The sequence below is a fragment of the Capsella rubella genome, unplaced genomic scaffold, assembly GCF_000375325.1.
Source record: "Capsella rubella cultivar Monte Gargano unplaced genomic scaffold, Caprub1_0 scaffold_8, whole genome shotgun sequence".
NCBI lineage: Eukaryota > Viridiplantae > Streptophyta > Magnoliopsida > Brassicales > Brassicaceae > Capsella > Capsella rubella.
The window spans coordinates 196116-223213 of record NW_006238916.1 but is presented as its reverse complement, the minus strand read 5'-3'; the positions used below and the strand labels follow the sequence as shown (position 1 = coordinate 223213).

At 34.4% G+C, this 27098-nt stretch overlaps 7 protein-coding genes, 1 non-coding gene and 1 pseudogene across 10 annotated transcripts; 4 read left to right on the top strand and 5 right to left on the bottom strand.

Moving 5' to 3' along the window:
• Positions 1 to 741: 741 nt before the first annotated feature.
• LOC17875185 (light-harvesting complex-like protein 3 isotype 2, chloroplastic) lies at positions 742 to 2144 on the bottom strand. Its single transcript, XM_006280903.2, has 3 exons — positions 1662 to 2144; positions 1338 to 1475; positions 742 to 1252 (listed from the first exon to the last, which is right to left on the bottom strand). The coding sequence occupies exons 1-3, from the start codon at positions 2059 to 2061 to the stop codon at positions 999 to 1001; spliced, it is 792 nt and encodes a 263-aa protein (XP_006280965.1). The 5' UTR covers positions 2062 to 2144; the 3' UTR covers positions 742 to 998.
• Positions 2145 to 2972: 828 nt separating this feature from the next.
• Positions 2973 to 4771, top strand: LOC17875600 (bax inhibitor 1). Its single transcript, XM_006281935.2, has 6 exons — positions 2973 to 3134; positions 3518 to 3661; positions 3744 to 3835; positions 3960 to 4146; positions 4252 to 4407; positions 4498 to 4771. The coding sequence occupies exons 1-6, from the start codon at positions 3021 to 3023 to the stop codon at positions 4546 to 4548; spliced, it is 744 nt and encodes a 247-aa protein (XP_006281997.1). The 5' UTR covers positions 2973 to 3020; the 3' UTR covers positions 4549 to 4771.
• Positions 4772 to 8923: 4152 nt separating this feature from the next.
• Positions 8924 to 11751, top strand: LOC17875563 (GATA transcription factor 27). Of its 2 annotated transcripts, none has more exons than XM_023779055.1 (7): positions 8924 to 9178; positions 9644 to 10325; positions 10420 to 10477; positions 10562 to 10665; positions 10751 to 10937; positions 11021 to 11141; positions 11233 to 11751. In XM_023779055.1, the coding sequence occupies exons 1-7, from the start codon at positions 9139 to 9141 to the stop codon at positions 11457 to 11459; spliced, it is 1419 nt and encodes a 472-aa protein (XP_023634823.1). In that variant the 5' UTR covers positions 8924 to 9138; the 3' UTR covers positions 11460 to 11751. The 2 variants fall into 2 exon arrangements, with proteins under 2 accessions (XP_023634823.1, XP_023634821.1); XM_023779053.1 differs by having other exon boundaries at positions 11015 to 11141.
• Positions 11752 to 12165: 414 nt separating this feature from the next.
• LOC17875172 (YDG domain-containing protein At5g47150) lies at positions 12166 to 13864 on the top strand. Of its 2 annotated transcripts, XM_023779066.1 has the most exons (3): positions 12166 to 12275; positions 12479 to 12626; positions 12889 to 13864. In XM_023779066.1, coding segments are annotated over exons 2-3 (912 nt in total). In that variant the 5' UTR covers positions 12166 to 12275; positions 12479 to 12624; the 3' UTR covers positions 13799 to 13864. The 2 variants fall into 2 exon arrangements, with proteins under 2 accessions (XP_023634834.1, XP_023634836.1); XM_023779068.1 differs by lacking the exon at positions 12479 to 12626 and having other exon boundaries at positions 12174 to 12275.
• A 2826-nt stretch (positions 13865 to 16690) lies between these two features.
• LOC17876551 (YDG domain-containing protein At5g47160) lies at positions 16691 to 19082 on the top strand. Its single transcript, XM_006279749.2, has 2 exons — positions 16691 to 16843; positions 17438 to 19082. Exon 2 carries the CDS (start codon positions 17439 to 17441, stop codon positions 19047 to 19049), a length of 1611 nt encoding a protein of 536 aa, XP_006279811.2. The 5' UTR covers positions 16691 to 16843; position 17438; the 3' UTR covers positions 19050 to 19082.
• A 1474-nt stretch (positions 19083 to 20556) lies between these two features.
• On the bottom strand, positions 20557 to 20639 carry LOC111829154. The gene has a single exon (XR_002832709.1). It is a non-coding gene; the product is annotated as a small nucleolar RNA Z152/R70/R12 (small nucleolar RNA).
• Positions 20640 to 22898: 2259 nt separating this feature from the next.
• LOC17877030 lies at positions 22899 to 23551 on the bottom strand. Its single transcript, XM_006281190.2, has one exon. It carries the CDS (start codon positions 23523 to 23525, stop codon positions 23064 to 23066), a length of 462 nt encoding a protein of 153 aa, XP_006281252.1. The 5' UTR covers positions 23526 to 23551; the 3' UTR covers positions 22899 to 23063.
• A 230-nt stretch (positions 23552 to 23781) lies between these two features.
• On the bottom strand, positions 23782 to 25750 carry LOC17876400 (annotated as a pseudogene).
• Positions 25751 to 26541: 791 nt separating this feature from the next.
• Positions 26542 to 26927, bottom strand: LOC17875050 (defensin-like protein 141). Its single transcript, XM_006282005.2, has 2 exons — positions 26882 to 26927; positions 26542 to 26787 (listed from the first exon to the last, which is right to left on the bottom strand). Exons 1-2 carry the CDS (start codon positions 26925 to 26927, stop codon positions 26597 to 26599), a joined length of 237 nt encoding a protein of 78 aa, XP_006282067.1. The 3' UTR covers positions 26542 to 26596.
• Positions 26928 to 27098: the final 171 nt, after the last annotated feature.

Here is a 27098-nt window from a genome sequence, read left to right as displayed (position 1 = left end):
CATTGATGCTCTTCTTACACTTGTAGTATGAGTAATGAGGCGAACGCTATAAATACAATGCTCAAATTGTCTTTTTAAAAAGTTGAAAAGATTAGAAGTTTTAATGAATCAATAAGGTCTAACATTTATTTTTAATTTTTTTTTTTATAAACGAATATTAGTATGGACTATGGACATATGGAAAAAAATCGTATATGGTGTTAGTGGCTATTTATATCAGTATGGTCCAGGAAAAAAAATTATACAATTTCATTTATAAATGGAACTTTATAAAATCATCACATATGATGTCAACAAAAAAGAATTATTCACAATATAAAATTCTTAAGATTTTAAACCTAAAAGAGATAAACTTTTAATATTTGCTTGTTATTGTAAAGACTAAAGAGAATTGAAAAAGATCTGTATCCAAAGGACCAAAAGATATTTGTCCAAAGGTTTCTATTTTCTAATAAAGTTGGGCCAATGGTCCAGACAAGTGACAAGTGACAACAGTTGAAGCTAAAATGGTCCTTTTGTACATTAAACTGAGTCAAAGTAGTTGCGGTAATAAGCGCAGAGCAATAATGTCTCAAGACTCTAAAGTACATACGTTCACACAATGAAACCCAAATTCCATGAACACGTCCAAAATTGTAGTTGATTTTAAAACAATGATGGTTGGTTTCAATGAAGATCAAACCATGAAAAAATAGAAAATTTTAGAAGACTATGATAATGCATGACTCAAACACACCTATCTGAAAGCATAAAAAATCTCCCATTGATCATACTTATCAAGCGTCAAAACGGAATAGGTCTGGTCTACAAGTCAAAGACCTTTCCTTAATTTTGACACATTTTTCTCTGTGAACTCTACTTCATAGAGATTTTTTAAAGCAGAAAGATTACAAATCTGATGAAGATCAGTAGTTCAGTAGAGAGAGAGACTCTCACTGATTCACAGATTTTTCTTACTCATAAACGAAAAGAGGAAAACAAAAGATGCAAGAACTTGTTCACTTCTTTGAAGAACCTGTTGTTGAATCTGGCTCTTTCCATGCCGCTTGCCATTGCTTGTCATATAACGTTGTCTCATCGAACAGATCCTTGAGTTTGTCTAAATCTTCGTTCTTGCGGATGAAAAGAACTCCAGCTACAGACACAAACAAGAGTGTTTTGCAGAAGAAGTTCCCCATTTGATCAACAAGTCCTACTCCGGTAAGGCTATCAACAAAGTAAGCCATAAAGAACCCTATCATCGCAGCACGACCTACACCACCAACAAACAAACCATTAAAAAAAAAAAACACTTCATGTCTCAGTTGCAACTGTTTAGTTGTACTAGCTAAACTCACCATTGAGAAGTTCAGCTTCAGGTAGATGGTATCTCTTCATCCATGCCCACCATGGAATAATCGAAGTATCAAACAGTACAGGCTCGTCGTTAGTAGTTGTTTCCGGGTTATCTTCAAGCCATTTTCTCCTCTTCGCCTCTACAATTAAATTATCAGCACATCACATTACACAATACTAACTATATATTACAAACCAAAGCAGAAAAACAGAACCTTTCCTAGTAACAGAACATAAACAAAGATCAAGACTTCAAAGAATCTGTATATCCTAGGATTAAAGACATTATCATGTAGAATTGAATTAAAGTGTTTTAAGGATCTAACCAGAAACGATTACAGAGTCCCAATCTGTTTTCCCATCTTTCTCAAACTGTTTCAGATCCCAAGTTCCATTAACCCACTTCGTGTTCTCAAATTTGATCACCGTTGTTGTGGTCGAATCAGTCTCCGCAGCTGCAACGGCGCCGTTTTCAGAAGCGGAGGAGCTCTCCGCCGGAGATTTCACCGGAGCTTCCTTTACAGCTACAGAAGTAGGTTTCGGAACCTCCGAGACGGTGGCGGATACTGGTGAAGTCGTGCCATTGTCAGAGGAAGCTCGAGTGACGGAGACGAGGGAGAAACGTTTGGTGGAGAAGAGGAGAGAAGATGAGATCTTGGGGATGAGGTTAGGGTTTTGAAGTGATGACGAGATCGGTGGAGAGAATAACGCCATGGATATAGACATAGATCTCTCTCTCTCTCTCTCTCCTCTGCGCTCTGAAAGTTTTGTATTTTCAGAGTGAGTTTTTGAATGTGTGGTTTGAAATGAGAGTTATGAAGGAAGTGAAAGAGATGTTGTTATCGTTAGAAACTTGGATTGTATGTCGTTTTCGTTTTCTTTAATTCTGTTTAAGGAAAGAAACTACGTGATGTTTTCGTTTTATAATCGTCATAAAAAATATCTATTTAATGGGCTTTTATGTTTAGCGCTCGGCCCAAATAAAAATAGAATTCAAACCCAACTTAAACCAAACTATCTCGACCCGTGATGTACGAAATGACGAGACAATTCGAAAATGTCCTTGGTCTTTTCTTTTTGTAGTCAGAGTCTTTAGTATTTTATTTTTATTGTACTTGTGATGTGAAATATAATAGAGAAAGACAAAGAAAAGTCTTTGTAAGTTTCTACCCAAAAAGTAAAGTCTTTGTAAGTTAACAAATAAATCGATTAGGAGATTTTCTAAATAAACTGTTATCCAAACTCCAAATTACATTATTATCATAAAACTTTGTGATGCGATGGTCTGTTCATAAATTGAAAATAACGTCTGTAAATATTTTTGACACGTCTACAAGATTTCTTAGAGCAACTAAAAGTTTTAAAATATGTATTCGAGCAGAAAAATCTGATGTGGACGACTCTCATTGGTTGGGATGACGATTTTTAGATATTTTCATTTGCTTCGCGGCAAAGTCTCAACTCTTTTAATACGACGGACGGGTCTCAATGTTTCAAGAACTTTCCAGAACTACCCTTGTCTAACACGTGTGACGACCGTGTAGTTTACATATAACGCATCAAGGGTAAAATCGTCAAGTTCTTCCCTAATCATTAGGCCCTATAAATTACAAATTCATTATTTCAGTAAGTAATTTTCGTTATCGATTTTCTCAAGTCAAGCCAAAAACAAAACAAAAAAAGCCATGGATGCGTTCTCTTCCTTCTTCGATTCTCAACCAGGTAGCAGAAGCTGGAGCTATGATTCTCTTAAAAACTTCCGTCAGATATCTCCGTCCGTTCAGAATCATCTTAAGCGGGTAAGTTTCTTCCTCGCCGATTCGACTCATCTCTCTCACAAATTGTGATTAGAGTCTAGATTGGGATAAGTTTCGTTTTCGTTCTATTATTGATCGATCTGGTTATGGCGAGTGCATCTTAATTTTGAGGATTTGGTTTCGGATTGAACGAATCGTTGCGAGCGGTGCTTTCTATGGATTTCTAGGGTTTTCAATTGCGTCGGTCTATGAATTCGCTGGTTAATACATTACTTGCTATATGATTGTTTTGAGAGTTTCGTTGTTCTTTAACCCGACTGTTATGGTTAAGATAGTCTTGTTCGTTTCTCATGGTTCTCATTAGGGGAATTTGATTTGTTGATACTCACTTGATTTGGTTCTCATATATTGTGGTGTTTTTGTAGGTTTATTTGACATTGTGTTGTGCGCTCGTTGCGTCTGCCTTTGGAGCTTATCTCCATGTGCTCTTGAATATTGGTGGTCTTCTTACAACTTTTGGATGTTTTGGAACTATGATTTGGTTGCTTTCATGTCCTCCTTATGAACAAGTAAGTGCGCTTAATTTACTCTTCTCTCTGTAATTGTGTTGAAGTTTCAGTTTTGTTGACATTGTTGTTTCTTTGGATGTAGCAAAAGAGGCTTTCTCTTCTGTTTATTTCTGCTGTTCTTCAAGGTGCTTCAGTTGGGCCCTTGATCAAAGTGGCAATTGATGTTGATCCAAGGTACTATGTTGTTATGAATCAAATCTTTTGTCATTTGATATTTTGGATGTTTAGTGTTCGTGTTATAATTATCTGTAAAAGTTATCCAAGATCTGACATTTATATATTTCTTTTGGTTCTCCAGCATCCTCATCACTGCCTTTGTTGGAACTGCGATAGCATTTGTCTGTTTCTCAGCAGCAGCAATGCTAGCAAGACGCAGGGAGTATCTTTACCTTGGTGGACTGCTTTCATCTGGTTTGTCCATGCTAATGTGGCTTCAGTTTGCCTCTTCAATTTTTGGTGGCTCTGCTTCTATTTTTAAGTTTGAGGTAAATCAAACATCTCCTTTTCGCAAAGATCTTTTTTTTTTTTATGTTAGTTATCTTAGTTTCGCAGACATCTAACACTTGTTGTTATTCTTTCTTGGTGGGCAGCTATACTTTGGGCTGTTGATCTTTGTGGGATACATGGTGGTGGATACACAAGAGATCATAGAGAAGGCACACCTTGGCGACATGGACTACATCAAACATTCACTGACCCTCTTTACTGACTTTGTAGCTGTGTTTGTTCGGATTCTCATCATAATGGTAAGTTCATAAGTGGCCTGATATTAGAACATGGCATTTGATCTGTTAGTAACACCTCCCCATTGATGTTGGTTTTTTTTGGTTATGCAGTTGAAGAACTCAGCAGATAAAGAAGAGAAGAAGAAGAAAAGGAGAAACTAAGACTCGAAAATGGGAGAGATGAAAGTAAATAGAGTGAGTGGTTAGAAGTACCTGAAAGCATTGTAATGGTGCTTTACATGGTCATCATGTTAAGCCACTGTGGTGTTTTATCTGTCAGGACACTTATTTTGTGCAACATTTTCCTACTTAAAAAGGATTTGTTTGTTTTTCGCCCTTATTATAAATATTAACTTGAGATTGTAAATGGCCAGAGTTTTCCAAATCTTAAGCTATTTCACATTCCTTCGATGTTGAGGACTATTGATCTGAGGAAACTATGAACCTGGTTCCTTAATTTGTTAAGTACGGTTCAAACCGGAATCTACAACTATCAAGTGGAGGAGCTATACACGCCGAAACGAATCTTTTCACGATAGTAGAATCGCCACAAAGGAAATTGTGAGGATAAAAAAACAAAACGATTTTCGAGATCATTCATAATAAACTCTTGATATAGTTGTTGTTGCGTTTGTGCTGTTGTGGTTGTGTTTTTATTAGCAGGAATATATGAATTTTGTTAGCAGATGAACACCGTGTGATAGGCTTCGTTTTTATTTAACTAAGCACTAGTCATGCCTTGTCTTTTGTTCTTTTTCAGCCTTATCACAACCATACATTAGTTCAATCACCTCATAAGTCATATCCAACGTCCGGTTATAATGTATGCTTTTTACATGGTCAAAATCGGTAAGCGTATAGAGACAGAAGAGTAACTATGGTAACTCGAGAGAAACTCCAAAGAAAAAGGTGAAGGGAAGTCTTTGTAAAATAAATCTATATGAACCAACCAAGATTTATAAATGGAACGTTCGGAGAAGGTTAAAAACAAATGCCGTGTTGACAACTCTTATTTGCTTCGTGGCAAAGTTTCAAGTCAATGCGACTTTACTGATTTTGACCCTTTTTTACTGATTTTCTAGCTGTGTTTGTTAGGATTCTCGCTTGACGACTGTAAGTTCATTTGCTGCTGATATTAACAAATGATGCTTTATCTGTAGTTTGAGAACTTGGCAGATGAAGAAAGAAACTGAGACTGAACGTGGTAGCAGTGAAAGTTATTAGACTGAGTGTTCGTTCAATACCTGAAAGCATAATGGTGATTTTATTACGTACATGGTCAATTTGTTAGGTACTTAACTTTGGTGTATTCACTAGTCAGGACATATCTTTTGGTGACAGCACATGTTTCTCCACTTTGCATAAAATATAACCTTCACATTGTAAACGGCTAAAGTGGTTTTAAACTTGGTTTTGTTCTTTTTCCATCTCTCAAGCTTTTCTTAGTCCGTAGCTATTTAGATGTATTGCACCTTACTTTTGGATTCTTAATTCGCATTAAGCCAAAAATATTAAGTAGGAAAAAAGTGAAAATCCTATACCTATAGCTAGAAGCCTAGAACCAGATTCTTCATATGTTTTAAGGTAGCAACTAGCAAGTATCAAGCATGGTTCAAACGAGGATCTGAGTTTCACTTAGAGGAGAGGGTGAATGAAACAAGTCTAATCAAAGTTGGAGAGTTTTAAGTAGATGAAATACCAAAAGTTATGGACATTTTGAGTTCTTTTTATTTTCTTGGTAAACCAAGAAATATCAGAAAAGAACTACGAACTAATATTTTAAGATGAAACATTTTATCTAATAGTTGTCATCTTGTGCTGTAGTGGTTGTTGTGTTTTATTAGCATGATTGTACGAATTATAAGCAGGATCATCTCATATGGTAATAGTAGTAGTACTGTATACTTTGGTTTTATTTATTTAAGCACTAGCTAGTACTACTACTCGTGCATTACCTTTTGCTATTTATATAAACTTATCCCATCCATTATAGTCTCATCTCCTCCTTCTGATGCGTAAACACAAATTAAAGTGGATCCATTTAACCTCACGAGTTATAACTATGTATTCGTATAGAAATCATATAAGTTGAATAATAGAAGTGATTACTAGTTTCTTTATTCAAATCAGCAAATGAAATTATAATACGTTTTGGGACACTTTAATTATGTGGTTTTAATATTGTGTCTATTGCGTTGTTTTGTTTGTATACGATAATTTTTTCCGATGTAAAGTTTGTATACGATACCATGCGAACACTTTTCATACGTTTAGGTTTTCTTCCATTGTTTTTCTTTTCATTACATAATTTATTTTGCTATTATATGATCTGGTGTGTTAAAATTAGCTAGTATATATATTTTTAAATAAATCCTTGATATATAGATATTTCTAAATGTGAAATCAATCAGATTACATGTGAATTTTTATTCCTCCATTATTTATGTTTTGGTATTTCGTTCTTATATCATTTTCTAATAACTAGTAGATTAGTATTTTATCCTCTAAAAAATAATCCCATGGTAAAAACTATTAATCAAACACAATCTTATTATATAAACATTGTTTTTCTGGTATGTCTATAGGGAAAAGTAGTACTATTATTTGATAGAGACTCAACATTATATTTGGAGTTACGTAACAATAATCACAGTTTCCTACAATTTGCTTTTTCTTCCTCCAAATAAAAAAAAAAACCTAACTTAAATATTTTTAGATACATCTCATCTCATCGCGAGTAACATGCCACAATTTCACCAAACCTCAAAAATTATGTGGATCTTCTTGGTTCATGGGTGATTATTGCATATTATTCTTTTTTTAAAACACGAAAAAAAACTATATAGTTAAAAAGAGAAGAAAGATATGGAATATTAAAATAAGCGAAGACAAGGAGATAATTAGTTCACTAATCACATTCACAAAACCACAAATGGTGGGGACCCCATCATTACAAATTTACAAATACTTTAAAAAAACCAAATCAAACGGTGCAAAGAAGAGAGAGTTGTGTCCCATGATCATCGTCGTCGTCGTCATTACGGCCAATGACTTCACATACCCAATTTTTATTTTTCTTTTGTATTATAAGTTTACCAAACGTCATGCCATCGCATACTTTACAACCTAATCTTATTAACCTATATATACTCTTATCTTTCTTATCACAAAATACTGCAGTATAGATTTATTATTATTCTCTATAATATCATATATTGTATACGTTTTAAAAAGTTGGCAAAAACTGTTTTATTTCTATTTTCTTGATATCTTCTCCATATTGGCCTATTTTTTTCAACATGTTCTTTACTGAATTAATACTACTTTAAAACTATATTTTATCCACACACACAAAAAAATCAATGCATACTGAAAATATTACCATAATAAACTTACCTAATGTAAAACAAAGAAATGAGATTGACATTAGTTTAATTGCAAATATACACATGTCATACACATATAAGTTAGAGAAAATAAACTTACTTCTTTTAATATATCATACTATTTTTTAAAAATCATAATTATCTATATACATTTGTTTTCTCATGGTTGTTATTTATTTTCTAATGTCACAATTAAAAATGAGTAATATATATAAGGATGGAAAGAAGGAAAAAAATAAACAAAAAACAAGAAGGAAAAAGTCTAGAGTCAACAAGAAGGAACCATAAGGTACAAGCAAAATTATATTCCCCTCATCCTCTCACTTTCTCTTAACCATTTGAAGGTTTCTTCTCTCTATTTAATTAATTTATTGAGATTATTATATATATAACTCACTTTATATTCATTAAATAAATGTATTAGAATTATGGAAAAATATATTAATTAATTTATTGAGATTATTATATATAACTCACTTTATATTCATTAACTAAATGTATTAGAATTATGGAAAAATATATTGTTTTCATTTCATTTTTCAGAGAGATTTGGACACATGTAAAATGCAATTAATCTAATTTAGCTAATATTAATTAACTACATTAATAACAAAATTGAAAAAAGAAAACTCATTTTTGGTAACTAAGTAATTAGATAAATAAAAAATCTATTAAGTAAAGTAAAACATTATATGAAAAAAGCTAAGTAAGGAGAAGAAGCTGAAACATATTACCTTTCATTATACATACAAAATTACAAAATACCAAAATTAATAAAAGAAGAAGAAGAAGAAGAAGAAGAAGAAGAAGCCATTTTAATTATTTTAACAATTTAAACCCAAAAAACAATCACTTCTCTATCTCTCTCTCTCTCTCTCTCTAAAACCTTCACCACTTTCTCTCTCTTTCCCTTTTTCACAGCCATTTGTTAGATTCCTCTCTCAATAAGTCTCTCTTCTCTTTTCTTCTCTATTGGATTTTTATTTTCTTGCATTTTAGAGTGATTAGCTCAAAGCCACAAAACCCATATATAATAAACCTTCTCTTTGATTCCGGATTTTGAATATTTTTCTGGGCTGGGTTCTTGTTTTTTCTTTTTTTTTTTTCTCTAATTTTCTTGGTGGAGGTTTTTTTCTTTCACTTTCTTGTGTTTTGTTTTCTGGGTTTTTATTTGGCTTTCTTCTGCAAACATTTTAAAACAAAAAAAAAATTGGTTTCTGGGTTTTTTCTTCGTAGAGAAGCTTCCCAAAACCCAGTCCTTTTGTATAGCTGAATTAGTAAACAAGCTTTGAAAAAACTCAATTTCACAAAAATCTCTGATTCTTGTTGTGAAAAATTGTATAATTGTTGAAAAAAGAGTTATATAATGGGGAAGCAAGGGCCTTGCTATCACTGTGGAGTTACAAGTGAGTTCTTGTTTCTTCAATTCCTCGATTTGATTTTTACTATTTGAGAAATTTGACTATTCAAGAACTGTGATAATGCAAAACGTTTATTGGAGACATGAACAAGATTGAGCATTTTGAAATTGATTTGTGTCTGTGTTTATGATCACAAGAACACGTTGTAGGGTCCTTTGCTTGGTTTTGATCACTCTTATTGAGCTTTGAATGTTAATCAAATGAATAGTTTTGGAAAATTAAGATTGTTGTTTGTGTCTGAAATGCTCAGTTATGTTGAATCAAGACTCTAATGTTAGCTCTGCTTTGATGTTAAGACTTGTTAGAATTGTTTTGTCTTGAAAGATCATTGTTCTTCCTGCTTATGAGTCTTTACCTGATACAATGAAATATGCTGTCATGAGGAGAATGTGAAATTACTTGTTGTTGTTGATATTGGGAGTTTGATCATTGAGAACATTTTGTAAACAGGTACACCTCTATGGCGAAACGGGCCACCAGAGAAGCCGGTGTTGTGCAATGCGTGTGGTTCGAGGTGGAGAACTAAGGGAACACTAGTAAACTACACACCTCTACATTCGCGTCCTGAAGGTGATGAGATAGAGATTGAGGATCGTAAGCCTCAAAGAGTGATGATTAAGGGAATGTCTTTGAACAAAAAGATTCCCAAGAGGAAATCATATCAAGAAAATTTCACAGTTAAAAGAGCTAACTTGGAATTCAGTACCGGTTTCAAGAGGAAGGCTCTGGATGAAGAAGCTAGCAATAGATCGAGTTCAGGATCAGTTGTGTCAAACTCTGAGAGCTGTGCACAATCTAATGCGTGGGAAACGACCTTTCCTTGTAAGAGGAGGACAGGTGTGGGCCGTCCAAAGGCGGCTTCTTCTGTTGAAAAGCTCACAAAGGATCTCTATACTATTCTACAAGAGCAGCAATCTTCTTGTCTCTCTGGTTCTACAGAGGAAGATTTACTTTTTGAGAATGAACCACCAATGTTGTTAGGACATGGGAGTGTTCTTATGAGAGATCCTCACTCAGGTACTCGAGAAGAGGAATCTGAAGCTAGCTCACTCGTAGTTGAGAGCAGCAAGTCCTCATCAGTTCATTCTGCTAAATTTGGTGGAAAAGCAATAAAGCAGGAGCAACTGAAGAGGTAAATAACTTGTGGAATCCTTCTAGACAAATAAAGATTGAAGATTATTTTTGCAGATTCTAATATCAGTAAGCATAAATGACTTTTGTTGCAGGAGCAAACCGCAAGTCTTGGGAAGACAAAGTTTACTACTCTGTAGCATAGATTTAAAGGTAAATTCATTTGCATCACAACAACTATGTTTCTTCGAAAACCAATTGAAGGCCTTACGTTGACTTGGGAAAAATTCTGTGCAGGATGTTTTCAACTTTGATGAGTTCATAGAAAAATTCACAGAGGACGAACAGAAAAAACTGATGAAATTACTTCCTCAAGTTGACTCTTTTGATCGTCCTGATAGGTATTTTAACTCAATGAAACTTCAGTATTTACAGATTTCAGTGGTTTCTTCGAGTTCTTATACTTACTGTTTTCTCTTTTGCCAGCCTCAGAAGCATGTTTGAGAGTTCTCAATTCAAAGAGAACTTATCCTTGTTTCAGCAGCTTGTAGCAGATGGTGTGTTTGAGACATCTTCATCTGGATCAAAACATGATGACGTGAAGACACTTGCAAAACTTGCTTTAACCGATCCTAACAAATCCCATCTGCTGGAAAGCTATAAGATGCTCAAGGTTTTTCAACATATACTCTTCTTGAAACATACAGATTATATACTTTTGGTTTTTGTTCACTTTTAAATTTACTTCAGGAACAGAGAAAAGAGATTGAAGACTCTGTCACTACACCACCAAGGGTCTCAAACCTGAGTCCATCAAATAATAATAGTCTTGTAACCATTGAAAGACCTTGTGAAAGCTTAAACCAAAACTTCTCAGGTGAATAAAGATTCTTGAACCGTGTCAATCCATAACTCTCGCCAACAAAATCTGTCTGTTTCTGATTAGATTGAGTTTTTTTATCCTTCAGAGACAAGGGCTGTGATGAGAAGCCCCAAAGAAGTGATGAAGATTAGATCAAACCACACTGAAACTAAAGAGATTATAGAGAATAGTGTATCGTCCTTTAACCCTATGAGCTGTGGTGGATCTCTGGTGTTTAGGTATGAAGATAATGATATTTCTGATCAAGATCTTCTTCTTGATGTGCCATCAAATGGATCATTCCCTCAAGCAGAGCTACTTCACATGATATGAAAGTAGATAAAAAGTTTCTCAAACTCATTGGTGTTTCTCAGAACAAAGACTTTCTAAGATCTCTCTCTCTCTCGATCTCTCTCTTGAAGAGAAAAACTCTTTTGCTCTTTTAAGCTTTTCTGAGAGAATGTGGCCAAATGAGGTTTTCCTGCACTAGATATTGCAACTTGCAGATATATAAAAAAGGAAAGACTTTTATGTAAGGGCTCTCTTTGATACAATGACACATATGTGTTCTTCTTCTTATTCAACTCCAAGAACAAGAAAAAAGTCGTTTTCTTGCTCTCCTGCATGAGAAGGTGCTTAAAGAATTACATCTTTTTCTATACATTTACATACCAATATAAAACATTCGTAGTTTATTTTTACATAAAAGCAAGTGTAAAAGCAACTTTTATATTGCAATAAAAAAAAACAAAAGTTGTAATCTTTTTCCAACTTCTATTACTAGTAAAACACTCTTTTTTATACGTAAACGTATTTATGGTAAATATTGAATGCTTTTTTGTTTGTTTTTTTTCTTTTTACAATTTCCAGCAAAGCATCTCAGATTCTCAGGACTCAGGGCGTGGCTTGCATTATATATGTTTTTTAAAAAACTTTCATTAAATTAGTTTTGGATTTTTATATATCTAACAGTTACCTAAAATGATCACACGACTTTAATGGTATAGCTCCCTATAATAACAGAAATCTATGTGTTTTGATAACTAAAGCAACTCAAAAAACTCTGTTAAGTCTTCGTTTCGCCGGAGCCGGAGAAGGCGAGGTTGAAGACGATCTCGATCTGCCATTGCAGTCATCGTGGATTCTCAGGTATACACTCTAAATCTTCTTCCTTTTCTTCTCTCTCTCTCTCTCTCCTTGGCGTGTGATGTTGTGTTCAGTGATTTTACGATTTCGTCTGAGTGAGTGAGTTCATCGCCTCTCCATTTCAACTAACTGCTTTTTTCTTTGTTTTCCCGAGAAAAAGATGTGATTTTGATGCTTTGCAACTCCATGTTTTTTATTTTGCTTAGGTTTTCATCATCTTTGTTTTCTCCAAAACAATCTTTGGATTGTTTGTTTGTGCGATGTTTTCCTGAGAAATCAGGTGGAAAAATCGTATCTTTCGTCATCATTTTGAAGCTCATCGAGTGGGAGAGAGTGATCATCATCATCATCGATGTTAGTGTTTCTTCTTTTACACTCTCAATTGATCTCACAACTCAAGAAGATCGCTCCAGTTTTGAATTCAGTGACTTCATATCGTATCCACTACTCTGTTTGTTACCATCTCTGTTTGGATCCGTCAAAATCGAGTCTCAGATTCAATCTGTGTGTTAAAGTTCGAGACTTTTATTTAGTATTGGTGTGTTTGTTAGTTTTAGACTTTTAGGGATCGTTTTCATAGAGCTGATGATGATTTGATTGTGATGTTTCTCTACAGGGATATGACTAGTTCTCAGAAGCGATCTTTTGTCTTCGCCATTCGAGATTTCCCATCGGGATGTGGAACTAACATTGAGCTTCCAGATGAAGGTGCCTTCAAGAATCCAAAAATTGATGATGTTTCTGGCAAGAATCTGAGGGTTGCATCACCTAAACCTGTAGAAACTTGTGGCAAAGAAGAATCAGCTGGTCAAGATCATGTTGTTGCAGCTCCTTCATCTCACAGACAAGAGCCGGAGATGACTAGAAACTCTGACTGTGATCCTGCTCCTCGCCAGAGAGTGCTTGAGGTATTGAGTTTCTTCAAACAAGTATACGCACAGTTGGATCGAGATAAGAAAGCGAGGCGCGGTGGGGATTTGCTCGACGCAACAAGCAGAATCGACCTCAAGACGCTAAAAGTCTTGGAGAATATGGGGAAGCAAGTGAACACAGAGAAGAGAATCGGATCGGTTCCAGGAATCAACGTTGGAGATGAGTTTCAGTACAAAACCGAGCTCCGTGTTGTCGGGCTTCACTCAAAGACAATGTGCGGGATCGACTACATGAAGATAGGAGAGGTCAGGCTGGCCACAAGCATCGTAGCATCAGAAGGGTACGGCTACAACGACACGTTCAACTCTGGTGTGATGGTTTACACAGGTGAAGGAGGTAACGTAATCAGCAAGGAAAAGAAGACTGAGGATCAGAAGCTGGTGAAAGGGAACTTGGCCTTGGCAAATAGTATGAGGCAGAAGAAGGAAGTGAGAGTGATACGTGGAGAAGAGAGATGGGATCATAAAGGGAAACGATATGTGTATGATGGTTTGTATATGGTTGAACAGTATTGGGAAGAGAAAGAACTCAGAGGTAAGACTGTGTATAAGTTCAAGCTTTGTAGGATTCCTGGTCAACCTCCATTGACTTGACTTGATCTTTGTATTGTCAGATTAAATGAAATAATAATAAAAATTCAATAAGTTGGAAAATTGAAATATATGTAAATCGTTTTGGAAGTTTTTACTTACGAATTACATGAAATAGTCATACAATTTGTTTTATAAATGGAAGTAAAGAAATACATAAAATATACTTTTCATATTTGATTAAGTAGTTTCCAAATATGAATTCAAAGCATGATTTGCTTGGAGAATAAAATTATATATTTTATTGGAGATATGGAAAGTAGTTTATAAGTTTAATGGAAAAACATATCTTTTACAAAAAAAAGAAAGGAAAATAATATCGTATTGGTTAAGAAAACCCTAGGAAAAGGTAATTTGATATAACTACAAATATTTATCGAGATTATTTCTTAATTCCCTCCACTATATAAAGAGGTTTTTGCATGAAGTTTAGAAATCATTCACCTCACAAATTTTGAGAAAGCAGTAAACTTATAAGAACATCGCATTAGAAACCTCTCATAGTACTCTAACCTCTCTTATTATTCTTTTTCTATATCAAATTTAGTTTTCTTGTTGGAGTTTAATTCTCATCAAAAGGTTTGATGTAGTTGTTTGTTATCTTTTGAGCTAATCAAATCATAAGTCATAAAAACTGGTTGATAGACTTTTCTTCTAACGAGTCAGGTTAGTCGCTTAATCTTACTCTTTAATTGATAAACCAAAACATGAAAACACAGTCGGTTTATCGACCTCTGTGATAGGATAGTAAAAGATAGTGTGTAAAAAATTAGGGGTAAAATTATTATTTTGGATCCAAATTCGATTCGCTATTTGAATCTTTCTGATTCGTTCAGAGAATTTGGATATTTAAATGATTGGATCCTGATTTAGATATTTAGAATCATGTATTCATATCCTAAACGTTTGAACGGTGTTTGACTATTGATTCAACCTTTACCGATTTGTATCCAAATCGTTTGGACTCTTTTACCGATCTGTATTCAAACTGTTTGAGCGGTATTTGACCGTTGATCCAAATAGTCAAAAAATAAGATACCATACATATAGATTTGTACTTTTAAAAGTCAAACCTTATGAATTTGATTAGAATCCAAATACACTATAAATGAAGGTTATTTCGATATGTTCCACCTTTAGTTACAATTTTATAATTTTAAATATTATTTGTTTTCTGCAAATTATATATATATATAAATATTTATTTTTTATGTAGATAAAATAAATCATGGTTTACAATCTTGTGATTTATGCAAGCAAAAGAAGGTTGTTCTACAATTGAAGAAGAAGAACAATGGTATCTATACTATTCGAAACTTAAACTTTGCAACTTACAAGTACAAGCTCAAAACCAACCAAAACTTCTTCAAAAACTCTATTTATTCATTTACATAAGGTAATATCCACCTCTTTATCTTTTCTATTTTCCTTGTATTTCATGCCATACAAGATTTTGTAAAAATGGTTTTCATAAAAAAAGTTAAGAAACTTAGGCTTTGAAAGTTAGCAAAATCCATTATTATATGAGTGTTTGTAGTGAATATGATGTATAATTCTTATTATGGTCATGTTCGTTTCATAATTGCAAGCAACTGCGCCTGCAATTTTGAAATCGAGAGATTTTGTGTGTTTCGTAATTGCGCGACTAATCACAATTTAAAGTTGCGTATCTGTTTTTTTTTTAGTCGGAAAATTCATTTGCCACGATTGATCTAGTGTTTAGTCACATCATTTTGTGACTATCAAATGAAAACTTTTAGTCACAATCTCACATAAAGAAATAAAGCTTGGTTTTCAAACTTAGCTTTTAACACAATCATCATCTATGTCGATTGAATCGATAAGATTTTGACACGTATGAATTCCAAATTTACTTATATATTTAAAATATTTTTTATAAAGTTTAAACCTATTATAAAGAGGAAATCTACACTACACATATGTGTAAAGAAATCAAGTTTTATTAGTTTTTCACTTTTTCACGTGACTTGATTTTTTTTCTATTTTTAATATTTTTAAAAGTTAGTAACACAAAAACTATAAACCATAAACCAAAAAAACCTAAAATCCAATGCTGTGCCATATGATTTTTTTCGGCCAAAAAATTAAATCGATTTTTTTTTTACTTTTTTAAGAGACTTTAATATTTTTTCATCCATTCTTATATTTTTAGTGAAAGAATTTAAAAACATAGACCAACCGAAATTTTTAAACCCCGAACTTTTTTTTATACTTGCGCACTAGTTGAAGATAGTATATAAAAATATATATATTAAATTTAGGGAAAATTCAAAATTACTCTATTTTAAAAAATTTATTAAAAAAGAGCGCTAAAATTTTAAAATTTATTCATACATTTGGAAGCTTAGAAAAATGAACTGAAACTCTTTATATGTATGTAAAATTATATATGTATTACAAATATATATAAATATCTTTTAAAGATATAAATCATTATATCTTGTAAAACATATCTTATAAAATATTAAAAAATTATTTAGAAATACTTTATAAATTATATAAAATTTTATAGTTTTTATTTATAAACGAAAGTATTTTTAGAAATGGATAGAAAAAGAATTATTTTTTAAAAAGGATATATGGAAATTTGAGATTCCATAGACTTTTTTTTTGTCGACAGATTCCATAGACTTTTGATTTTCGGTAAATATAACTAGCAATAAAGTAGAAGAGAAACAAAAATTAAATTAATATGGAAAAAAACTTACACCACAAACAAACCACTAGTCATTTGCATATAACGTAATCACTAAAGTTAATCATGTACTGTAGTAAATTAGTTGCTTATAATTCGCTTTAAGCAATTATAATTGAAAATTAATAACGTTGTTAGTGACTTCGTGGCTCCGTTTAAAAATCAAAACACCGCCTCTCTCTCTCCTAAGTATTTGTTCAGTCATTGCTCTGTTCCCTCTCGGTTTCCGAGCCTCAGAGATTATCATCAAGAAGAAGAATCCAGAATCAAGAAAGCACTTAAAATTGTTGTTACTCCTCGTCGTCTTCCTCTCGGAGATTCTCTGGTTCTTGGTTCGGTGAATCTTTCTTGTTTTCTTGCTATTTATTGCTTTATCTGTTCTTCGCATGGTTGGTTTTTCAATTTCGCAGTTTGTTCTGTAAAAATTCAATGCACGTTTTCGACTTTTCAAGTGTTTCTTGTGTTCTGCCATTTTCTTATATGTTTGTTTTGTTAAGTGTAGATTTCATCCAACTTAGGGTTTGAGTTAGGGTGTAAAAATCGAGTCTTTTACTTAGTTAAGATCTCTAATCAAGGTTCGTAATTTTCACAGTTTTGATGATTTTAAACTTGTTAACGGTTCGAATTTCAAATAAAGTTTCACTTTCCGTCGTCTTCGTATGTTATTGTTAGAGTTTCACTATATTTATTGTGTTCACACTTACCTCTTGTGTTACCAATGTCGTTTTCTTGGAATTATATATGTTTGGTCTGATTTAAAAACTTCATCTTTTTCTTGAATCCTAGTGGTGTGGGGATTGGAGAAAGATTTTGACGGTTTCTTCTTTGTTTGTCTTTTCTCTTAAAGTGTCTTTTGAGAGCTTTTGGGAATCACATAGTGCTTTTAATTTTTTTACCAAGACAGTTGATTTTTGTGTACATTGTAGGATGATGATGATGATTCAAAGGACCTCCCCTGCTTTAAAGCGACGAAAAGTCTCTTCTTTTAGAGATATTCCACATCTTAATGTCAAAAACGAGATTGGTAGTGATGATGTTGCTGTCATAAGTGAGCCAAAAGAGGATTTGGATGATTGTGAAGATAGCAAATGTGTTGGTGTTGCTCATCACAGGACCTCACAGGTCTCTTCTGTTAGAGATCTTCCACATTTCTCTGTTAAAAACAAGAGAAGTTATGATGTTGCTGTCGTAAGTGAGAAAAAAGAGGATTTGGATGGATATGAAGATAGCAAATGTGTTGGTGTTACTTATCACAAGACCCCCCCTTCATCACAGGTCTCTTCTGTTAGAGATTTTCCACATTTTACTGTTAAAAACAGGAGATGTGAGATTGGTAGTGATGATGTTGCTGTCATAAGTGAGACAGATGAGGATCTGAATGGTCATCAAGATAGCAAAAGTGACGGTGTTGCTTGCCATGATTACCATAAGCCTAAAGAAGACGAATCATTTGATTCGATTATGAAGAAGGCTGGCTTCAATGTAGCAGGTAATGGTAATGTTGGGAATGGGAAATATCCTCCAGCTAGGAGGAATGTTCCTCTACTTTCTAAAAGTAAAGTGAAACCTCTAAGCTCAGAGGAAGGTATTAGGCTAATGGCTTGTCAAAGCAACAGAAGACGTTCTTTTAATAACTTTCAGAGGCATCCTTTAGTGGTAACCAAAGCTGTGCAGAAACATCGATACTCACCTGTGAAGAAGAAGTTGAGTAATGCAAGTGCTTTTAGAATAAGAGCCAATGCTGTGCAGCAACATAGATACTCACCGGGGAAGAAGAGGTTGAGTAATGCAGCTGCGTTAAGAGCAATGACCATTGCTCATAAACCAATTCGACACAGAGATGAAAGACAGTCAAATCATCATGGAGTCAGCTCGGTTATACAACAGAACCGGATCACCAAAGATCTTAGTCCACGCGAGAGAGTTCTCAAGGTGTTGCGTCTTTTCAGACTTGTGCATGCTGAGTTTGATCGTGACAGGGTACCACGACGAGGTGAATCAAAGACTGCAGCGAGCAGGGCAGATTACAGAACTCGGAAGGTTCTCATGGAGAGCGGGATGCAAGTGAACTGTGAGAAGATGATTGGACCAGTCCCTGGAATCAAGATTGGAGATGAATATCAGTTCAAGGCAGAACTCAACGTAATCGGTCTTCACTTTAACATGAGGGGTGGGATTGATTACATGAAGAAAGGGAACACAAAGCTAGCTACAAGCATTGTTTCATCGGAAGGTAATGGTTACTTCGACAGACGTGAATCTGATGTGATGGTTTACTGTGGTGAAGGAAGTCACAAGGATGTAAAAGTAATCAAAGATCAGAAGCTTGTTGCGGGAAACTTGGCTTTAGCTAATAGCATGAAGAGGAAGAATCCAGTGAGAGTGATCCTTGGCAAAGAGAGATCGGACCATAGAGGAAAAGATTATGTGTATGATGGTTTGTACATGGTTGACAAGTACTGGCCAGAGAAAGGACCTCAAGGTAACATTATGTACAAGTTTAAGCTTAGGCGACTAGCTAATCAACCTTGTTCTTGAATGTTTAGTGTAAGATAATTTTTTGGTTTTTTGGGAAGATCGATGGTCAGAGACCTGTAATATCAAGCCAACTAATATAATATTAGTTTCTTTTACAATTAAAACTAAATGATTTCTCAAACTATATTAGAACGACTTAAACGAGAATGGATCATAAAAAAGCGTCGAGAGACTTGTTTCCTTCCTTCATAATCCATAAAAGAACCATAATCCATAGGTCAAGGTTCAATGGCTCTCATTTCATGATAAGTTTGGAGGAAACCTTAGAAGTGAAATAGTTTCTCTCCCTTTTATTCATTAACATTTAGGCTTATTTATACAAAGTATAAAACTTGATTACCAAGTAATTTACATATGATAGTAAATCTACCTATTTTAGATATACACATATATCAATTTCCATTTAACTCGATCTCGTATCTCCGAGATCTCCTAATATGATAATAGTATTTCTCTTCTAATTTACATATATGATAATAGTATTTGTATCCACGACGTTCACTTTTCCTTCGTCGGCGACGCAATTGAACAGAGAAGAAGTGATCAGTATCGCACCGATTTTGCAATTCCTTGAAGAAATCAACTCATTTTTCCTAATTAGTCTGTGTCCCTTTGACATGTTCCAATCCAGCTGCTCGATTCCAATTGAAATTGGAATCTTGGAAAAACTCGCTTTGAACTTGAGAGCCAATCTCACTACCGGAGTTAAATTCATTGAACTCTAGGACATGATGGCTGTCAGACACGAGAATCTTCAGGTGGCTGGTTCGCTTGGACTCAATGCTAGTGAATGAGAGTACGTTGGCAACAAGTTTGACGAGCAGTACGTCGTTACTCTTTGGATTTATATGTTTTGATATGGTGTAGTGCAAAAGAAGAACAAAATGCGAAATTAAAATCCAAAGGCCACCATGCGAATAGGAAAAACATGGTTGAAGAACAAATAAAGCGATTTTAGCAAGAAAACAAGAAAGATTCAACGAACCAGAGAATCTCATGAGGAAGACGACGACGAGTAACCCCATTTTTATTCTTTTTATTGTTTTGTTGATTCTGGATTCTTCTTGATGATAATCTTTGAGGTGGTACGGTGTTAACAAAGGTTCTGAATGGTAACTCTTAAAAACCGGATTTCAAGAGTGTTTTTTTTGTTTTTTGTAAAATAAGAAAAAGAAGTAATTGTATGCATTTTTGTAAATTGGGTATCACCCAATGGAACTTAGAGCATCTCCAATGGTAAACCCCTCTATGCGGTGTTTACCAATTTTTTTAATATAATTTTTGAATAATTAAAAATTAAGTACAACTTCCAATTTTTTCTCCTCCAATGGTATAATCTCACTAGGAGTTCTTAAACTTAATGTGAGGTTTTTTTGAACTTGTTGTAACTTGTGAATCAAACATGACCAATGAATTACAACTTTATAAGCTCTTCAAAATATTTTAGGAACTATCCAAGTAAGACAACGGTCTCTCTAATCAATCTCAGCCTTTTTTTGGTCACGGTAACACAAGGAGAAGTCGTTTAATTAGGAGAGCTCACGGTATAACCCACTGCTCTTCTCACACTCTCCGTCTCATCATTGCTTTTGCATCATCACAAAACATAAAATTCAGCGTTTTTGCAATAACACACTAGATAAAATTCTGATTGATATTTTTCACTTTTTTCATTTGTGGCTGATAAAATAAGTAGGAGAAAAACCCGAAAAAACCGCCAACTATTTTCTTTGACGTTTAATACCTCTACTTTTTGAAATAGATTAAAAATATCTCATTTATTTAATTTCATTTATACAAATTTACATTTATATAATGATTGGTAGATTTGTATCAACGAGTTAACAGTCGTTAATAAAAGATAAGAGAATATTTAACGGGTTAAATTTTAACCTCACATAATTTAAGCTTCGTGCGGATTCCAAGTACTTCATGGAGAAACAACAACTTAATAAAACCTATAAATTTCTTGAGCATATATATACCCATCATTGCCACAAATGAGAAGGTCGTCAACATTAAGTAACACCTTGAGTTCAATGTTGTTTTTGGTAGAGGAGAACAAGGAATTATTATCATATGCTTGAACAAATCCAAACCATAAGACAAAGACAACTTCTTAAACTAGCACCTAGGAGCATGTTTCAAGCCATACAATAACTTGCGAAGACGACAAACTTTTCAAGATGTGAGTGATGAAAACCTGGTGGGAATTCATATATACCTCCTCATCGAGATCACCATGGAGAAATATGTTGTGAACATTCATTTGATAAACCTCCTATTGAATTATGAATATTTAAATATATTAAAAGTTTAAAATAACATAGATAGGTTATATTGCATGACGGATTGTACGATGAAACGGATTTAAATCGATATTATTAATAATTAAAATATATGAATCTGATATTTAAACACGGGTGAAATCCTTATTTTATGATTTTTAACAATACTAATATAAAATATGTCGAATAAACTAATTTAGTTAAACTTGGTAGATGCATGCAATTTTAATAGTTATTAAGTAAACTTCAATAAAATCAGTAAATTCGGAAACCCTACACCCTTAGTCTCGACGACGCCGATTTTGTAGATACTGCTATCGTTTCCGTCTGGTTTGTGCATCGATTTCGCCAATTATTGCCGTTATTGTACCTTTAGAGCTGATTCTAACGTATTTTGGGTAGATGAGATCAGAGTGTGTTTCTCCATCGGCGGTTATGATAGTGGTGAATTGGCTCGCCGGTAAACACGACAATCGGATGCATCGTCTCCAAAAAGCTATAGACATGCTAAAGAAGGTATCATCCGACTTCATATGTCTTTTTGTGTGTGTGTTGGTCAAATCACCTTAACCTAGCTCATTGTTTCCATTTTTTTTTTTGTTTTATCTGTTTAGACGATTGTTCACATTGAACAAAAGGAGAAAGTGTACCTGGAGAAGTCTGCCATGTATTCTGAGACTGCAAAACAATGTTACCGGGCTAATAACATACGTGGTACGTACGTACGTACGAACCACCAAAGCTATCTATCCATTCTTTTTTCTTCTTTCGGGTTCAATTATTACAACAACACATGTTTTGTTGACATTATATATGCAGCTGCTTTATTCTACATGAAATTGAAGCTGATGCTCGATGAAGCACTTCAAATTCGTCGCCTTCTTTGCCTGCCTTTATATCAAGAAGTGAGACTTTCATTTCATTTGTTTGTGTGGTATTATTATTTATTACATCATTATTTATTTTCAAGTCTTGGAACACCGTTTTTATTTTTTTTTCGTATTTTAAACAGTTGATGTTCGTTGAAAATGTTAAAATGGCGTTGATTTCTGCTGCAAGCGCAAAGAAGAAGAAGAAGAAGAAGAAACTGTTTGTATCGTTGCCAATGCTTGTGTTTGTTTTCTTTTGTTTTTTCCTTTTAAGTCTAGCATACGTAAAGACTCGATTTTAACCTGCGGGACTATGTTTTTCTTAAGTTTTATATACTAAATTTGTCGTTTTAATTTTAGTCTTTTTCTTTGATAAATAATATATTGATATACATAATTTATGGTTTGTTTGATGTGCATATAATTTTATGAAAAAGAATTAGGTTTTGTAATGTAAGAAGGTCTATATATAATATTTGTTACATTATAGGATTTCATCCGTAGGAAACATTTTACTTTCACATGTTCCATTTTTCTATTTTGCACACAAACTCTAAAAAATTTACCATTGTGAAATCTCCTAAGAGAGACATCATTAATTAAACTTTTTATATTTTACACTTGCTTTCATACCCCACAAACTACTTTGACTAATTGAGAAATGGAACATACAATACTTCTAAACCGATAAAATTCCAGAAATTGTAAAATATTTGACAAAATTATATTTTTAACACTTGCAGAATTTACATTTAGTCATATTACATATTAATTATTTTAGTCATAAGTGAAAATTCAAGAAACTAGAGTTAAACCCGTAAAAACCGATAAAATTTAAAAAAAGCCCCGAAAGTTTACTAAGGAAACTTAAAGCCCATTGACTTCAACATGTCAACACAGCTCTGACTTTTGTCGTCTTCTACTTCTTCAGCCTTGTCACCTGAGTTTCGAAGCAGAGCTTCAATGATTTCCTTAAAAGGAATGATCTCATCACTCTCTTTCTCATTCTCTTTATCTTTATTCTTCTTCTTCTTCTTTCTTCCGTCTTCTTTCCATTTCCCACCGCCCCATTCGTACGACGGATCCATCCACGGCGGCAACACTCTCCTCGCCACCGCCTCTTCTCCGGCAGCAGTTGAAGACGTCGAAGCTCTTTCCTTTTCCGAAACCCTAGATTCGATTTGATGCGATCTCGCATCTTGAGATTCCGGTGAAGTGGGAACAGAAACCATTACGACTTTTTCTTCGGGATTCACCGGAGAAGATGATTCCCAATCTCCCAAAATCTCTGAACTCTCTGTATCTGAATGTTTCTCCATTCTAAAAAAAAAGCTTCGTAATTCGAAAATCGGCGAAACTGTCGATGAAAGGAACCATTTTTGGTTTTTGTTTGATTTGTTGGGCTTTTAAGTTGGATGGATCATTTGGACCCAATTCAGATTAGTTCTATTGGGTTTTTAGTCGAAACGATTTTACATTTAATGATTTAAATTTACAGCTCTTATAAGTGTAGCTGTGAAATTGATCATGCTCTAATGAAAAATGAGAAACAACAATAGAACGAACAACAAAAGACTAAATAATGGTGGAGCAAGTAATAGAGCAACAATATATATCAGAGTCGACATAGAAGTCAGTTTTCAAGATGGTAGGAAATATGCATCGGGACTTGCATCGACTGCAAAGTGGTCGAGACATGCTATTGTTTCGAACCGCCTCATAAGGTGTGGTCTTTGTTTCTCTCTTGGTTATGAAGCGTCTTTTTGGTTCGAGGCCTCGGAAATCTCCAAGCACACAATTGATATGCAAGGTCACTCCACAATCTTTACAAGTGTAAAACCAAGTTTTCGGGTCCGTTTCTTTCTCGCAAATATCACACCAATACTTCCCACTCCGCGCATTTTCACCATAGCACAAAGAAAGAAAATGGTCATCCACTCTATGCTTGAACGCGTATGGCAATAGAGCGCACTTGAAGTCGAGGATAAACCCACAATTATCTTCAACGCATCTAAGCACATGAGATGACTCTTCGTTGCAAGCACTGCATACTCCCCCGTCCAGTGGTGACATGTAAAACAAAGGATGTTCAGGATGACTTTGATGGACAAATGGCTCTGGAACTGAAGCACATCGCACATCTAATCTATTCTTCTCACAATGGTACATGAAACCGTTGTAAAATACTCCACATGCCTCGCATTGAGAATAATTTGCTTGTTTTGTACTTAGAATATACGGCTTATTGCTTAGAACATGCCGTTTCCGCCTAGGGAGTTTAGCGCAGCTCTCATGGAGAAAGAAATTACAACTCATGCAGTTGAAGAAGGAATGGTGGTAGATAGGATAAGTGCATGCCTTGCAGCTCTTCTCCTCGATAAAGATACCAGACTTGTTGAGTCTTAGGTTATGCTCTCTATGGCTGAAATGTTGAATTGTGTTTTCATCTATCACCTCAAAAGGTTCGATATCTTCATCTTCTTCAGGTTCGTCTTTCATTTCTAACCCGTCCCACACATCTTCTCTAGTAGCACATTTGGTATGGAACACATTGTCACGGCACCTCTCACAAGAATAACCCCCACAAGTCCACTCCATTTTCTTACGACAAACTCCACATACTGCATCCACAACACCAAGGAGAGAAGTGCGAGAAACGCGATGGTTGTGTCGATTGATGTTTATGACCCACGGAAACCCAGAGCAGTCATTATGGGCCACGAAATCACATTGAAGACAGAAGTATGGGCTTCGATCTCCGATAAGACCGCAAGTGGTACAAGTAAAAGAAATCTGTTTTGGCTTAAGGATGAGTTCATGGTCATGGATGTTTAGATCATGAAGATGTAATGGCGGTGGATAATGAACACAATGCAAATCCAAGCTAAAGTTACAAGTGGAGCAATGATAAAAGACTTCATCATCAACAAGATTATCCCCGCACAGACGACATTTGCCATCAGTATACTTAGGTGGTTCACCCTTAAAGAGCTTTAGAGGATGTAAGGGGTGGGAAGGGTGGTTTACCTCTTGCTGCATACTTTTTGCAGTTCACATGGAATGACAATTCGCATTCGTGACACTTGTACGGATACTCATCACCCTCCTTTCCGCAAGAAGCACAAGTGAAGCATCTTTCCATCAACTCTAGCTTGAGTTCATGGTCGTGGCTCTGTGGAACATGAATGGTCGCAGGGGGATGGTACTTGGCACAACCCAAATGGATTTTTAAATCACAAGTGCGGCAGTTATAATGTTTGATATAGATCTCGATCTTCCCTCCACATAAACCACATCTCACTTTGAACCTCTCATTATTGTACCTAAGAGAGAGGCTGCTCTTACACCTGTGAGAAGGGTGGTTGATCTCTTCAGGAGGGTTGCTGCAGATCTTGTGCGCATAAAACTTACACTGGGTGCAAGAGTAGCCATCGGTTATTGATTCGAACTTGATCCCACAGCAGTTACCCATCCGCCCATCTTTCGAAGGTGTCATCAGATGATGATGGTGAATGGCTACTCGCACCTCCACAACAGTGTCCATGACCTACGTACGTACGTTGATTAATAACCAAGAACGGAAAAAAAGAGAACAAGATTGGATTTGACTCCAAAAACAGTTCCTTTCTCTTTCGGATTTAGACTTCTCTCGAGATTAGTGTTACATATAACAATAATTAACCTTTCTATAAACCAACTAGCTAGCTGATGAGGAAAATCATTTTCAATAATGGCCAGCTATTATTAGTCGTTCGGTCATTTTTAAAACTTTCTAATGGGCCAGCTGTTATATATTTAGTCAACTTAACACGATTTTATTCGAATTTGATAGTTTTAGGAGAAATCAGGGTGGCTCTTAAACCAGTTTCGTCGGGTAAAAATACTCATTTGGATATCTCATCAGTAATAAAATATTTCTACATTTTATATTTTTTAATTAATTTTCTTTTATACATAATATTACAACCAACCAATAAATAAATTTTAGTACCAAAGAGTGGTCACAACTTACAAATACTGTATATATCGTTTTGAGGGCTGTGTAAAAATTGATCTCTACATGCAGCAAAAAAAAAATATTATGTTCTTAACTCTACACACAAACAAATAAACCAATGATAAAATTATGGATTTACGCAATGCTTTCAGAACGACAACCTTATTATACTTTGGAGAATAACAATGTTAAAAAAAATTGGAGTTACACAATGCTTTAAAAACGAATAAATTATTTTGAGAAGAAGATTGAGAACAGATAAATCATATTTATTTCATCAACTTGGGAATAAATAGAATGGATTGCAAAGTAAATAATTATTATAGTCTATGCTGAAATTGTAGATATAGAGATTATAAAAAAACACTAAAAAAAAGAAACTAACAAGAAACTTCAAAGGCAAGGATAGTAACAATAGCATTGGAGGGTGTTGGAGCCTTCTGGTAAGACGCATCGGCCCAAGCCATTACGCTTCTGAAGGCACAGAGCGCTGCAGTTGCCAGCTCCACAATCTATTTCTTTCAAAACCTCCTCACATCTTCCTTCTTCTTCTTGTAGTCCTTCCATCTCATTCACCACCATCCCTACACATATATATAATCATTTTAACGTTTCAGCTTTTGTTTTCGAAAACTTAAAGAAGATATTTGACAAGTATATTAAAAGAAAAAACGAAACCTAGAATAAAAATAATGAAGAAAGCACAAATGATGGATTTAGTCATTTCTGTGTGATGATTAGAGGTTTTTTTTTTTAATTGCAAGTTTTGATATGACACAATAATAGTAGCTGTGGTGGTGCATATTGAAATACCACACACGATATATATATAGGAATTATTAGAAAATACATTAAAATGGAGATTTAAGATTTTATTGATGATTTTTGGTAAGTA

Bases quoted from the DNA above. Each gene is read 5' to 3' on its own strand.
- LOC17875185 (XM_006280903.2), bottom strand. From the start codon at position 2,061: ATGTCTATATCCATGGCGTTATTCTCTCCACCGATCTCGTCATCACTT. The intron at 1,476-1,661 runs GTTAGATCCTTA...ATTTAATTGTAG, and splicing joins GGACTCTGTAATCGTTTCTG to AGGCGAAGAGGAGAAAATGG. The intron at 1,253-1,337 runs GTGAGTTTAGCT...TTGGTGGTGTAG, and splicing joins TGAAGCTGAACTTCTCAATG to GTCGTGCTGCGATGATAGGG.
- LOC17875050 (XM_006282005.2), bottom strand. From the start codon at position 26,927: ATGACTAAATCCATCATTTGTGCTTTCTTCATTATTTTTATTCTAG. The intron at 26,788-26,881 runs GTTTCGTTTTTT...ATATATGTGTAG, and splicing joins CTTCATTATTTTTATTCTAG to GGATGGTGGTGAATGAGATG.
- LOC17876551 (XM_006279749.2), top strand. From the start codon at position 17,439: ATGATGATGATGATTCAAAGGACCTCCCCTGCTTTAAAGCGACGAAAA.
- LOC17875600 (XM_006281935.2), top strand. From the start codon at position 3,021: ATGGATGCGTTCTCTTCCTTCTTCGATTCTCAACCAGGTAGCAGAAGC. The intron at 3,662-3,743 runs GTAAGTGCGCTT...CTTTGGATGTAG, and splicing joins CATGTCCTCCTTATGAACAA to CAAAAGAGGCTTTCTCTTCT. The intron at 4,408-4,497 runs GTAAGTTCATAA...TTGGTTATGCAG, and splicing joins TTCGGATTCTCATCATAATG to TTGAAGAACTCAGCAGATAA.
- LOC17877030 (XM_006281190.2), bottom strand. From the start codon at position 23,525: ATGGAGAAACATTCAGATACAGAGAGTTCAGAGATTTTGGGAGATTGG.
- LOC17875563 (XM_023779053.1), top strand. From the start codon at position 9,139: ATGGGGAAGCAAGGGCCTTGCTATCACTGTGGAGTTACAA. The intron at 10,326-10,419 runs GTAAATAACTTG...CTTTTGTTGCAG, and splicing joins AAGCAGGAGCAACTGAAGAG to GAGCAAACCGCAAGTCTTGG. The intron at 11,142-11,232 runs GTGAATAAAGAT...TTTATCCTTCAG, and splicing joins CTTAAACCAAAACTTCTCAG to AGACAAGGGCTGTGATGAGA.